Below are 15,457 nucleotides of genomic sequence, written 5' to 3'. Positions count from 1 at the left end.
ACTACTTCTGGATAATCATCTCGAGAAAACAGAAAATATGCAAAAACTTTGCAATCTTTCCAGAAAGGAAATAAATTTCGGATTGGATTTTAAATAAATATACCTTTTGGACCATTTAGGCGATCAGGTTCGAGTCTAACCTGCAGAAACCAGAACCAAACATGGTTTATTTACCGCTGCTTTGTAAAGTCTTTTGCATGTTTGTTTGTTTTTTTTTTTTTCTTTCTTAGCCACCTGTAATATTAAAACTGTTTTTGTTTTAAGAATTTATTGCAAGAAGTTTATTGCTTCTTGCAATAAACTCTTATTTTGTACATTTTGCAAAATTTTGTACATTTTGCAAATTAATATAATTTGTGATGAAAGTTTGAAAATTTTAGATGCAACTTGTTCAACCATATCATTCCAGACTTGCAGTAAATCAAAGCTAAAATAAAACAACAAACGTCTCCACAAACAAATCAGCCAAACTACATGAAAAGCATCGAGCATAGAATTTCATCCATTAGTTGCCTTAACTTCTAAGGCACTACCATTAACCATAAAACCCAGAATCAGCAGCTGACCTCTAGTTTCATTTTTCTGAAATGTCTGCTATTGTCTCTTGTCTTTTGTGTGTTGAAAAATAAATGACAAGAGTGAAGGCTCAATCAAACTGTATCTACGACAAGAAAATCCCCCTGAAGGAAAAACAAGAAAATTGAAGATTTCTCTCTGCAGGTGGTCAGTTTGTTGTCTTTTAAGGATCAGCCTCTGCAGACTGAGGAATGAACAGACAGTCTTATTTAAAGGAACAACAGCAAGAGGAAATGTTTGAAGAAATTTTGTTAAGGTATAAAGTCAAATCAGTTTGTCTTCCTTAGTATTTTACAAACAGCACTTAATACTTAAATACAGATTTGATACATATTTTCCAAATGATCTTGCAGATAAGCTGAACTATATATTGCACAAGTAAACAAAGTTGCACAGAGTTATTGTCCTGCACAGGCTGACAAAGCTAAGCAAATAAACAAAGGGGTCAGGCAAAGAAGGGACAAAAATACCAGAAAAAGGGATGATTGTCATATTTATCATATCTTAACACTGCATTGCATTACATTTAAGCTTGATACGCATCATTATGCAAAATATGAGCAAGACTGTTTCTTAAAAAGAAATGAACTGAGAAAGCTCTGGGGTTTATAAAGCAACATTACTTTAAGGTAAAACAAGTTTCCGTTGCTTTCTCATGTCGCTGAAGCAGTTTTACTTTCTGTAGTTGCCTGACATTATAGATGTACCAACTTTAGCAATTACATGCTTTATTTAATTAGCTTTTTATCAGTTCTCTGTAGCATTTAACTGTGCCAGGATTTAAATTAAAAACGTAACACAAAAGGTAAATTACATGCCAAACGTTTATTGAAATTCATAACAGCAGTAGCACTAAGACCAACTCATGGCCATTTTCTGTTCTTAATTCTTTTATTTTACACAATACAAATGCTCACTCAGATTTTTGCGTGGAAGCTTTCATATTTTAAGTTCCCTATTTCTACTTGCAGAAATGTAGGGAATAGGGAATTGATCGGGATGTACTGAAAGGAAAGCCGGAGCTGACTTTCGTCATGAGACCGCTCAGCCTGACAGAGTTTATCAGTTTTCTGTATTGTGGCTCTTTGCCTGGGGCCAAATTCATGGCTGGCACAAGTGCTCCAGTCAGTTGCCCCAATTACAAGATCTATCTATTGCTGATTGACATAATGTGAATTGGGTGAACCCACTGGGCGTATAGGACAAAATTACAAATTGCCTTTTGAGTAAATGCAATTAACCAACGTCGTGTCAAGCTGACCTGGGTTATTGTTTGTACTGACAGACAATAGGTGCAGACCTAAAGTGTAGACTGCAAAGTGGCGCAGTGTAGAATGGGTAATGGTCTTGATGAGTAAATTCACGTTATTGTCCAAATATTAGCATCAGTGAATCTGGGGTATTTAAATGGGAATAAGTCAAGGGAGGTGTGTGGTTAACCCTCACATATGACCAGTTAAAAATCGATCGGGGATGTACTCAAAGGAAATCATGAGACCGCTCAGCCTGACCGAGTCAAAAAAGCCAGATGCAGCAAAGACATGATGACGCAGTGAAAAACTGAGGCTTCTTCCCAGTACAGGCCACAGGAAACATGAGATAAGAGATCAAAAATAAAAGAAGAATACAATTACTGAGGGCATGCAGTATGTCACAGGAACAACTCAATCTATTTGTTGCTCTAAACAACCAGCAGATTGAAAGCAGATGAACACCCTTCCCTACACCCAGGATGTTTGAGCCTGTGCAACAAGCAACCGAACGAGATCTATTCGATGAATAAAAGTGAAACATCTTTTGAAGAACATATGAAGAGTCCCTTTCTATAAAAACAAAAGGCTTTAATCGAGAAAAAAAAAACTATGTAAAAGATTGTATACATTATATAAATCACTATACAACAGTGTATTTATAGGAGTAAGTCTGGTTTTTTGGGGGGTTTTTTCTCAACATTTGGCAACGTTAAGATCCCCTGTAGCGACATACCATGCTGGGGAGGCGCGCTAACGCAAGGCCGAGTTACAAAGAAGACCGTGTCGTTTTAAAAAAAAACATGCTTACTTGAAACGAACACTATCAGCAGACAGGCACGCTGCGGAAGCTGGCAACAGGTAGGCAGGAATCTCACACGTACAAGGTAAAAGTCAAGACATAAAGACTGAAAGCAGATGAGCATGAGTCATCCCGCTGAGGCCGGCTCCTGGCATTTGGTTCCATATAGAAAAGCAAAAGGTAAACAGATTGAAAAGGTGATTGCACAGGAGATGAGATATGACACAGATGTTGGAAAAGATGGCAGATGTCTGTGTCTTTGCCATTCCTCAGGAGAATAGATGAGATCCTTTGTGCGCCTTGCTTGATTTTTATACCTGTTTGAATCGAGCCGGCTGGAGCATATGGTGATCAATCGTGACGTTGCAACTTAATGCAAATTAATCTTTGATTATGATTCTCTGGTTAATCTCCTGGCAATCTTATCTGAAGTAAAAGCAAAAAAGCAAGAACGATGTCTTGCTGAAATAAATTATTAAAGTTAAGATTTATTATGTTTGATTGGCACCCACAAAAGCTGTGAATGATTGTGTACTGCTGCCCCAACAAAGACTTTCCAGTTCCAGGTATTTTTCAATTACTATCTAAACCTCAAAATATGAGCACAAAGACCGACTTTGTACTGGTTTTGTACGTTTGAAAGGAAAAGACTTTCATTTCTAAGAATCACGGCCTGCCTTCCACCAGATATGCCCGTACTATGACACAACAGAATATACAGGAAAATTCAGAAGGGCAGTGGATCAAGCTTTGTTCATGCGGAAATCATGCGCCTTCAGTGCAGCACAGACGCCCCAGGCAAGATGAAGTCCACACACCTGCTCATTTTTAACACAGCATGAAATATTCAATGCTTCTGGATATGAAATTATCATAGTGCTTCACCAAAATCCCCCACTCTGAAATGATAAGAAAGCAAACAAACATGAATATAGAAACAAGTAAGACTAAGTTCAAAACTGATCCATAGGTGCAGAGAAATTAGAGATATTTTGATGGAAATGTACTTGTCTCAATAAACCTTTTCAAGTCTTTTGGAGTTGCTTAAGATTTTGTCATGTTAAACCAAAAGTTTTGTTGGATTTATGCAATGCAACTGAGGTCAGCAACCTTTATAATCCAAAGAGATATTTTTGCTCTTGATCTTCCAAAAGAAAAAGTTGTTTTAATAAAGATGGGCTATTAAATGTTTTTGAACACTCGCTAATAAAAGAAATTTATTCTGTGATTAAATTATATAAAATAATTATTAAATACAATTTTAGCTTTAAAGCCAGGAAAAATAGCAAACCTGTACAAAAGCAAAGTAATGATTTTTTTTTTGCATCTAGAGCATGGAAAACAAAAAAACATGTAAATTCAAGTCTAATGACAAGAATCTTTTGACTATGCAAAGAAACGATTCCTTGTGCCAACTGTCAGTGTCTGAAAACTGAATATGTCCATAAAATTATAGCCAAAAATGCTCGAAGTGGACTTTTTAAAATGTTCCTGTACCCTCCACTGTTTATCATTTTAGTCTTACTTCATTTAGGAGTAAGAATCTGAGAATAAAAATCAGAGCAAACAGAGTCCACTTGTAAATAATTTAATTTTAGAATAAGTGCAGTGGTTTTGTGAAAGCCTCAGAGGTTTTTTGGAGAAGATAAGAGAACAAACTGCATCATGAAGGCCAAGAAACAGAGCAGACCATTCAGGGATGAAGTTGTAGAAATGCTAAAAGCAGAGTTAGCTTATGAAACAACATTTCAAGCTTGAGCAAGTCACAGAGCTGTCTTCAGTCAATCACGTGAACAAGGAAAGTGAATGGCACAGCAGCACGCCTGCCAGGATAAGCTACGTTCACACAGCAGGTGAATGTGACCCTAATCTGATATTTTCGCCCGTGAAAAAGTCAGACCCAATTTGCCATTTTCCTTTGACATAGCAAAGATGCATAAAATCCACATAATTTACAAAGAGGTTTGTGGCCGTAATGAGTCAAAATGTGAAAAGGTTCAATGTGTATATATAATTACTTTTGCAAGGCATTGTATATCAGCTAAAGGCAGCAAAATTAACAAGCCGTTTGCGTCGGTTGTCGACACGCTTGACATTATTGAAAGTGGAAAACCAGAAATTATCTGAAGCCTGACAGCAAATTATGAAAGCTTTAAAAATCACGCCTTGAAATAAGCATTTGCTGTCCGTGCTGCCTCTTGTACTTTGCAGCTAATGGAATCTATTTGCAATACTTCAGAATGACATTTGGTCTTTCACTTGCAGCTCAAGCCTAAACCACTGCCTGTCAATTAACATAGCAGAATGACAGGCAAGGTAGGTAAAATTTGTAGAAATGGCAGGTAAAATGCTTATTAAGAACTTTGCCATTACATTTAACATCAGGGGACATATGTAGCTGTTTGCCTGTTGGTTCTGGTCAAATCATGCAAAAGAAAATGTCCATTTTGAAGCTCTTCAGGTAAGTGATGCTCTGAGCCGAAGGATTTTCTAGTAATTGGTAAAAAGAAATTCGTTTTTGGGCTTTACAAGCTCTGGTTTATTTGTTCACTCACACCTGATGGCCCAGTCTCCTGGGACTTCACATTGATATCAGCTGTTCAGCTAGTATCCCTGCAATATGCAGCTAACAAGAATGCAAATGAGCTCAGCAGTCTTATCTAATATTTCCAGAAGCGGTTACTGGAGAATCCAATTTGTTACTCTGCCACACCACCTTCTGGACAGATACACAAAAAGCCTTCAGCCACAGTCTCTGCAATCCCCAGCATCGGCATCAAAACATGTACATAAAAAAACTAACCTTAGTGTTTGTCTTTAAGGGAAAGTGTATCTTGAACATGGTCAGATAGTTTGTAAAAATTGGATTTTAGTTTTAGTGAGTGCAGATTTGAGCAGACATTTTAAGTGATAACTAAATAAGGTATTTTTCACCATTTTCAAACTGTCACAGTTGCAGTTTGTGCATCGCAGTGCAAACAATATGGTAAATAAAACTCTCTCGCTCTGAAGTAACAGTCCCTCATGAAAAAAATGCAACAGATTTAACCCAACTCTGAAATATTCAGTAATAATATAACACTTGCTAATGTGCATGTCAGAATAATAGCGTGTCATCTTCTAATCTTGCCCAAACTGTCAGAAGCTATTAGTTAAACAAGCGCCTTAAAGCTCTGAATGAAAGCAAATTTGCCGCATTTAAAATAATTGTTTTTATAATTGCACTGCTACCCAAGTAGAAACAACATTAGTGCCTCTAATCTCCATCAGCCTCTCTGTCCCGGTTGTACAACAAGAGAAAAATACTTCCAGCGCAGCATCTAATTAGGTTTGACATTTTAAGAGATTTGCTGCCATTTCAGACTTTACTGAAATAGGTAGCTTATTGAAAAGCTCTATTCATTTCAACTGGTTTATAATCTGTACTGTATGTTAAAATAACTATAACTAGAGAGACTGCTGAAGGTCAGAATGGAGCAATTATCTATTGATGCACTCTCGCTTCCCCACCTGTTGCTGCCAGTCAGATGGCTGAAAGGCAACACATCTACCTTAATTGCAAGAGTTTATTTCAGATGTGTAAAATGATCATGAAACACAGAGATAGTTAATGAGTGGAAACCAAAGATCCTTCAACTTTAAGGTAGCCAGGGAGTGTGCAGTGCCTAATAACCTGGCATTGTCTATGTCTGTTATCTGGCCAACTGCAACAACCCCAGATCACAGCAGTACCCCTTCAGGCTTTTGCAGAAAGTATGATGGGTGCATCATTTCCTCTGCCTCTCTTCTTCTGTAACAGGGTAAAATCTGGATTCATCAACACACATGGCATTTTTCCATTGATCCAGACTCCAATCTTTATGCTGCCCAGCAAAGTTTTTCCCTGGTTACCCTCACAGATCCGCTTCGTCCCAATTCCTTGAGCTTCCTTCGCACCATGTGTGGAAACGTTCTTACTTTCACTACTGGAAAAAAAAACTGAGTTCTACTGTGTTTGGTTTCACCACACATTTAAGAAATTGCTAATCATAATCTTTAAAGTTTATTTTTTACAAACACACTTCTTATTGTAAATATGGTGGTTCCCCCACTATCATTCCTGTTCTGAATAATGCATTGGAAGGTTTTTCACCAAATTTTGGAAGTTCCAGCAATCCCCTTAGATGTTTTCATTACTGGATTACTATTCATCAAGTCTTTCTAAAATAAATGAACATATTTTTCCTGACCACATGGATGTGTCTGCTGACATGGTTGTTTAAGAAACGAGGCTGATCACTGCTACCAGCTGAAATATGATCATCTATCCTATAATTATCCAAAACCATATCTGCTTTGCTAAATACGGGTAGCGACTGTTTGCTTTAGGGTTTTATAGACAGGCAGTATGTTAGTAGCTGACAGGATTTCATTGTGAAGTCAAGTCAGCCATCCTTCTTTTTGTAAATGCACAATAAAGTTATAGTTAAAGAAACTACAGATACATGTAAAAACTGTAGCTATTCCAAGTCTAAAAGGGAATTTGTTTAACAAAAATATCACTCTGTTCCCTCTTCCCTCCTGTGACATCTGTCTCTTGCATGTACACTGTACATGTGTCCCTCATGTAGGATTTATGCCAATTTCATTGGTCATTTGTGTTTGTATCACTCAAATAATAAAAAAGTAAAAATCAACGCATTAAATCAAAAAACGAAACTGAGTTGGACACGTTCTGCTGTCCAACTGTGAGAGCAGAAGAAGACACGTACCGAAGCAGGAGTTGATGAAGCCGTACCAGCTGCAGCCGCCGCGCCCCAGCAGCCACTTTCCCCGGATGCTGGAGGCGAAGCTGAGCGTGGTTCCAAACAAACACACCAGCATGTCGCTGACGCTGATGTTCAGCAGCAGCATGTTCACCGGCGTGCGCAGCTTCTTGTATTTGCAGAACAGCAGCAGGACTATGAAGTTGTTCAGGAAGCCGAAAGTCATGATGAAGCCCAGGACGACGGAAAGCACGACGAAGCCCGCCGGGGAGAGCTTCGCCGCGCCCGCGGACGCGTCGCCGGGCTCCAGGTCATCGCTCTGGTTGAAGCTGTAATTCACAGCACCCTGACCTGAAAACATCCTGTGGTCCATTCATCTAACTCTGTCTTTGATCTGGAGGAGTTTGGTCGCACTGGACAAAGCAACCGTGCGACTCATTTCATACGTGGAAAGTTTTGTTTTCTTTTGTTTTTGTTTTTTTTAAGAAAAGCGGTATTTTTCCTCAAGTTTTTCCCTGGGCTGATTTTGCTCGCACAACCTGAGAGCCTCGCGTTAAGTTCAAAACGCACATACCTCCAAAATGAAAACTCCTTTCCAAGAAGAAAAAAGAAAGGGGGGTGGGGGGGCACCTGTTAACCTCAATGCATCACTCCTTCTGTGTTCAGCGCGCAGAGATCAGATCAGCTTCTGCTGATGAGCCTCACATTTCTGCTAAAAAGTCAACACCGTGCCAGGTCAAATTGAAGCAGGATACTACTGTATTAATGCTTCGGGGAAGCCTGTCATCTTCAAGTGCATTAGAGTTGATTGTAATCCGTCCTCACAGTGCAGACTCCAGCAGGATTAACATGCAGTGGTTTCCAGCAGCTTTAAAGGCACGGCTGCTCTTACGTCACTAAAGACCGTGGCAGTCTGGGGAGGCGCGTGCGTGTTTTTGTGGCATTTGTTTTAACGCGAAATACGCATTTAAAATGAAAACATTTCCATTAATTTATATCAACAAGGCTTTCAATTTGGTGTGTTGGTTCATATTGGGGGGGAAAGGGACGGTCTTGGTTACACAGAGGTTAACAAATGTAAAAGAAGTGTTTTCATTCAGAGTTAATTATCTGAATGAAAAGAAAGTTTAAAAAGAAAAAAAACATCAGCTGGTGTGAATATTGGCTGAAAAGCCTGGGGCAAGTAGATGAAGCAGCATAAATGACAAAAAAATAAGATGCAGTGCAGATGCCCGTGGGTGGTTTTACATCACAGCCTACGGTATCATTACATCAAGAGGGGCAGAAGTGCTGAAAACAACAAAAAAAGACGAGGTTTGTTGAAGATAGTATGTTTTTTGTTTGTTTGTTTGTTTGTTTTTTCCCCAGTCCAGACTTAATTAATTAAACGAGATCAAACCTTTAAAAAATGTCATTGATGACCCCAGGTCAGGGCAGTAACTTTTTAGGGTGGTAAAGCTCAAAGAAAATAACTTTAACATACACACGCACACACACACACACACACACTCACACACACACACACACACACACACACACACACACACACGCATATGCTCACACCCACAAGCGCACGTGCACACACATCAGCCATCTTTTTTCTTTTGATAAATGAAACTACTTGCTGTATTTACTACGGTTATTCTTGTCTGAATGTTTTGAGTGTAAAAAAAAACTTAAATAAAGTAAATTTAAAAAAAAAAGAAAGAAAAACTGTTTCCCAACATTGTTCATGTTTGTCTGATATTAACACATATTGGCTCTCACCTTCAGCTGGAGTTTGGTTTCTCATATCTCTCAGAATGACGTGCTGTCCATGTTTCTGTCAGAATGTCATTGCTCACTGTCAGCTTTGTTGGGTAGATAAGGTTTATTCTTTGGAAAGTACACTCAAACTTCCCTTTTATTAGCAAACAGTCCAACTCTCATCAAAGCTGCACACTAAGTGCACAAACTACACAACTCTTCGATAGAGAATCCTTTTAATGATTTATTTTAATCTCTCTGCCACTTGTTTCTGAATCACTATGTTTGTTTTGTTATAGAATTGTTTTGAATTTGCACTATAGCTTCACAAGAGCTGTGGCACGACCCCACTTAGCAGTAAATACCTTTTGATGCTGATACTCTCGCTCGACATTTCCAAGCGAAGATTGCTCAAGAAAATTGTAAATTAGTTCTGTTAATGTAGCTACACAGCAGGAGTTCTTGTTGTAATAATATCAGGGTCAGAGCATGCAAGGCAAATCTTTATTTTGCATGTTTTTATGCTAATTTCGGTCATTAACAGCTGTCAGATGTCCCAACTCCCCCGGCAGATGGGATGTTCAGAAAAATCATCCCTGAGGGACATCAGCATGCAATTATATAACCACGTTAAACATGTCAAAGATGATCTGGTGTAAACGGTCATGAATGTCTTTCATTTGAAATTATGTTGACTCACTGCTTCCAACATTAAATTTTTAGTTTTCCACTCTGTCTGCTGAGGGAGTGATGTTTGATAAAGATGAAGGTTTTTTTGTTTTCATCATCTTCCCAGAACAAACAAACTTTTTAAAGTGAAATTGCCTTTTTATAAGAAGTTACTTTTTAAAATCAAGCATTTATATTATTTACATGCTCATTGCTGTTAATAGTTCAAGTAAGTTAAAAAAAAAAAAATATATATATATATATATATATATATATATATATATATATATATATTTTTTTTTTTTTTTTTTTTTTTTTAATAGAGATAAACCTATATTGATTATTATGTAGGCAGGTTTCAACAATGTCATGTTCCTTTTCCTACAGTTTCCCCAAAACTAAAATGAATGGACAGATAAAATCTGAGAAGCCCCTCTGCAACCATTTTTCAACTTCATAAGCTTAAAATTGGTTAATGATACACAATCCTGGAGAGCTTGGCACATAAAATCAATAAATAATTCAAATATTATGGTTTGATTCCGAAAAGAAGACAGCTGAGTGCTACTCTCTTTGCCAAAAGTCCACACTGTATTTAGTACTCTGAATTAAAATTTGAAACATGTTTAGTTGATTTTAGTGATGTATTTAAGTGTTAACACTGTGAACGCTGTGATACTAAAGATGACTACCTGGGTGTAGTGCTGTGTTTGCACCAATTCCCTGAGTTGCATAAATTAAATTTAACAGAAAACCTCTAAAGGAATTAAAACTGGGAGATGACTGAAACAAAAATACTGTGAATATTGAGCCAATAAGAGGTGCTTATCACCTACATTAGGGCCATTTCTTTGTGTGTACATTTCTGTCCTGGTAGTTTATATTTGTACTTTAGGTAAACAAGGCCCCAGTAAATCTATCTTGATTGCTAGAAAAGATCCCTGTGGCATAAATGCACCCTTAGATTATGTTAGAGTTTGAATTAAATAATCTACTTTAAATTCAACACCCTTAGGAGGTAAACAAAAATGAGAGGCATCCTCCTGCCAGTCTAAATACATCAAATGGACAACTACTGCCCAACTGAGAAAAACTAATTGAATTATATATTCGGCTGAGTACTGATTATCTTCCTAATTACAATAAAAGGATTCAACTTGATTACTGTCCAGCAACACATCCCATCTCCACAGCTGGATTTACCTAGCAGCCTATTTTGATTCGCCTATTGGATCATTACCTACCTGTTTCTGCTCACAGGTTGCAAAAACAAAGCCAATAGGTAATATTGCAAATCAAAACAAACAGGACACGAGAAATATGGGTAGATGCAAAATATGTACATAATACTGTCATTTCCAGCCATCAAGCAAAGGCCTCCAGGGGTCACTGACTTTCCCACCTGCCCTTGGGTGAGAGGCAGAGAATAGGCTGGACCTGCACTGCTCTGTCAGATGGATTAGCATGAATCAGACAAACACACAGCAGCTGCCAGGTTAGAAACACAGAATAACCTGGGCAAATGGGCTTTACCCAGGTTTACCCAGGAACCAAATGCACCACTGCTTTGTCTTTACACCACGGGATGTGTTGTTTACACCTGTGCTTTAGTTTTTTGGTAACTAAAGCACAATGTTTCTGAATCGATATGGAGGAACTTGCACTGCTAACAGCCGAGATCAAGATCCCAAAAGCACTTCTGTGACATCTACAGTATATCCTGATGCTGTGGTGAATATCTGAGGTAAAACCCAGAGCAGTAATTGAAGTAGGGGAGATTAAAACCACCTATCAATTCACTGATCTCCTGTCTGAAAGAAGACTATGCGTCATTGATTTGGACAAGAGAAACACAATTTTGTTTTGTTGTGTATTTTTTTCATGTCAAATAGAGATAAATACTTGTAGATCGTGATTTTTAAGAAATACAATTTAAAGCTTTTCCTCAAGGGCCAAAACCTTGCATGTTTCAGAACTTTCCTTGTCTTAAGATATCTCAATTAATTAATTACCTGGCCTGTAAGGCATGTGATGACATGCAGTGATTGAACATGAACATGGATGGATGTGTCTGAATCAAAAAGCAAAGCACACACAAGAGGCAGGTTGGCAAATAAAGCATTTTCTTTCACAAACTCTTGGTGTCAAGAAAAGAAATCAACAACATGCAAAATGGTGATTCATACAGAGAGTAAAAGGTGGACCTGACAAAGCTGAAAATCTAAAAAATAGAGGGTAAACACATTGCAGAGTGATTAATGCAACAATAAACACGTGAATCTTAATAACTAAATGTGGAACAATTGAAGGGGAGCATGAACTTATTGAGAATTAGTAACAAAAAACAGATAGGAGACTGTATTCCTTAACAATGTTGAGTTTCTATGAGTCTGTTGGTGAGAGTGTGATCTCTTCTGCCATCATTTGTTGTAGCAGCATCAGAGCCATGGACTTAAAAAGGCACAGCAGCCTGATAAAAAGGCTGATTCTGTTCTGGGAACTGCTGGGGACTAACTGGAGATAACCTGTAAAAAGGATTCCTCATAAAATCAAGAAATTATGGATAACCCTGGATCCTCTTCAGGAGGCTGCTATTCAATGAGTGTCTTCAGTCAGAGACTTATTCATTACTGCTGTAACACAAACCACTACAGGGGACCCTTCCTGCTCACAGCAGTGAACCTCAACAGCAACTTTTTGAAGTTCAGTATGAGTTACAGCAATGAAGTGTTTTCGAATTCAATTGAGATCAGAAAACCTTTGCCAGAAATGAGCAAAAAAATCCACTAAATGTAAGATCCCCAAAAACAAAGTAAAAAAAAAAAAAAAACAGGAGACAATATAACTTAACAGATCATAAGACAGCACCAGACAAATCTAGTGTACAAACACGAAATGAGCCCAAAATGGCAGAACCCTAGATCAAAGTGTCAAAGAAAAAAACAAAGTCTTTCACATCATTGCAATGTGCCCTTTAAAGGCCTCACAGTGGGGCTTGTTTGATTAAATTTGTGAACCAATTTCTTATCCTTATTGTGAATCACAACAGTGCGAATTGTTTATTTACATTATTGTTCCCCCAGCTTAGTATTCACAACAATTTCACAGTATGCTGCAGAGCTATACAGTTGTTCACCTTGGCTGGTTGTCTATCAGATGCATCCCCTTCTCACTTGAGGTGAAAAATTGAAGAATTTTAGTTTGATTTCTTATGTCAAACATATACAAGCAAAGTGATGTTACATTATGAGTAATTAAATGTATTTCTTCTGAAAAAAATTGAACAGCTATGTCAGCTGAAGACAACTCTTTCCCATAAACTTTCATCACTTTCCAAGCATTTCATGATAGGTTTGGGGTTAAATAAACATTGTGTCCTGACAAGAAGGTCACCGGTTTTTAAGCAGGTAATTTGAAATTAATTGAAAAGTTGATAACCAAAAATTGATTTTCTGTTTTTTCAGTGTGCTTCTTCACAAATTAAATATAGACCATGAGCAGTTATTAAAAAAAAATTAATTAAGCAATCTTACTCAGCCATGTCTATCTTTCTCACCAAGGCATCTGTGGGAAGTATTTCCAAGGGAGTCTGATTGCATTTGTAAATTTCACACTGCGTAGAGAACGCAGCCACATAAAATATTAACATTCACTTGTGCACTAATGACTTTAGCTGCTTTAATCAGTGCTTTTTAATACCGACCGTGGCAAAGACAGAAAAGCTTATTTGAACATCAAAAAAACACAAACATGAAAAACTAACATTAAGAAAGGCAATAAAGATTATCACCAGAGATCTGAAAACCTCTGGTTCAAAGGCTGCACATTCCTTGAAGCTGTAAAAAAATACTTCCAGGACATAACAATGTGTGAAACCTCACAGAGAGAGAAGTCTGTTAATGTTGCTGTGAGTGAATTGTAAAAACACAAACAGACATGACATCTGAAGAGCTTTAGGCTGACGGATGAGAGACGTGGAGGCATGACAGGAAGTGGAGCAGCTGCCTAGAGACAAAATTGAAGACATTCTGCCACTTCTAATTTTCTCTCTGACTGATTGCTGCACATGTACATATAAAATAAATTTCTTTCACTTGTGTGAATCAGACCACTGACATATGATGCAGTGTGCTGCTGAAGATTCAATCAATCAGACCATGACAATCTAACGTACTGAAATAGAAGGGTACTGTTTCACGTCCAAACAAAAAGAAAATGTGAAAAGCCTTTATAAACAAGAACAGTTCAGTTGTCTTTTATTCATCGCTTATGCTGTTGCAGTGAACATATAGACCTTTTATATTTTTGAGTCATTCTGCTTTCAAAATCAATGAATGCTTGGCTGATTGGGTTAATCTTAAATAAGAACTTTATAAAATGATGTGGTGTGTAAAAAGAAAAAACAAACGTCAATATGATAAAAGCTTTACTGGGAAACCATTTCTGTTAAGGTGCAGTTCAAGAGGAGGATCAAAGAAAGCCCAGATCACAAAGCACCATACTAAAACAGACTGTTTATTCTGCAAGACATAATCTACAAAAAAAAAAAAAAAAAAAAAAATTAAATTACAAGTTTTGTGCTGTTTTTGGTAAGACCCTCAAAGCTGAACTTTTTAAATTGATGCTTTGAAGTTTGAACTTAACAAGAATCTGGTAAACTGCAGAAGTACTTTGTGATCCAGCTGCAGGCACACACACATACAGATAAGTTTTACAAACTGTGAGCTGACGCCAGTCTTGGCCAGGATTCTCTTGTAAAAGAGATTCTTCATCTTAATGGGATTTCCTGGGGAAATAAATACTAATGTCAAGAGAAAATATTATATAAATTTATTCTGCTTGTGTTTTTTTTTTTTTTTTTGTCCTGTTTAAATATTTCAGATCCTATTTATCCATACCAAACAAACGAACCTGAGTAAATTCCAAAAGTAGTTTTCTAATTATCTGCAGAGGGAAGAAAAGTTAATCTTCCCTTTTTTGTGCCATTGGTTACTTGTAATTCATTACATTTTTGGTACAATTACACTCGCTAAACCTGGTCCTAATTTCTAATGTAGAGCCTGCCTGACATGATAAATTAGCCTATAAATCTTAAACAAGCAGTTGCTGTTGCTGACAGAATTTTTGTAACAGATAAGAAGCAAAGCCACTGGCACCTACAAGTCTGGAAAAGGTTACAAAGCTCTTTCTAAGGTTTCGAGATTGCACAGTGAGACCCTTTATCCACAAACACAAAAACCATTGAACAGTATGTGCCAAACTATTTCAGGAGTGACGGACTACCAACATCATTCCGAAAGTAGATTGATGACTCATGTGGAAGGTCACAAAAAAACAAGTACTACTAGCACTGCAGACTGAATAAAGAGACTGAATAAAGCTGGCATCGTTTGGAGAGATACAGGGAAAATCAACTGCAGAGCAAAAACAACATAAATACTCCTCTCCCAAAAACCCCTGATGACTTGTAAGTAAGACTAAAGAATATTCTGTTGTCTGATGTGATAAAAGTGGAACTCTTTGGTAAGTTGTGGGTCCTGTTATATCTGGTATAAAACTAAAGAATTTCAGAAAAAGAAACATATCAACAATCAAACAAATTGTTCACCAACTAAATATTTTTTTCACTAATAGCTTTGTTCTTACTTTTAAAAATAAGGGATTAATAA

At 37.4% G+C, this 15,457-nt stretch overlaps 1 protein-coding gene across 1 annotated transcript; it reads right to left on the bottom strand.

The window, feature by feature from the left end:
* Positions 1-7,308: 7,308 nt before the first annotated feature.
* On the bottom strand, positions 7,309-8,270 carry LOC148160858 (opsin-3-like). Its single transcript, XM_088015813.1, has one exon. The coding sequence runs from the start codon at positions 7,744-7,746 to the stop codon at positions 7,309-7,311; it is 438 nt and encodes a 145-aa protein (XP_087871939.1). The 5' UTR covers positions 7,747-8,270.
* Positions 8,271-15,457: the final 7,187 nt, after the last annotated feature.

This window comes from Poecilia mexicana, unplaced genomic scaffold (assembly GCF_051168715.1).
Source record: "Poecilia mexicana isolate PSO_F unplaced genomic scaffold, ASM5116871v1 scaffold_2, whole genome shotgun sequence".
Classification (NCBI taxonomy): Eukaryota; Metazoa; Chordata; class Actinopteri; order Cyprinodontiformes; family Poeciliidae; genus Poecilia; species Poecilia mexicana.
The sequence above is the reverse complement of the archived record's forward strand: the minus strand, read 5'-3'. Positions and strand labels throughout refer to the sequence as shown.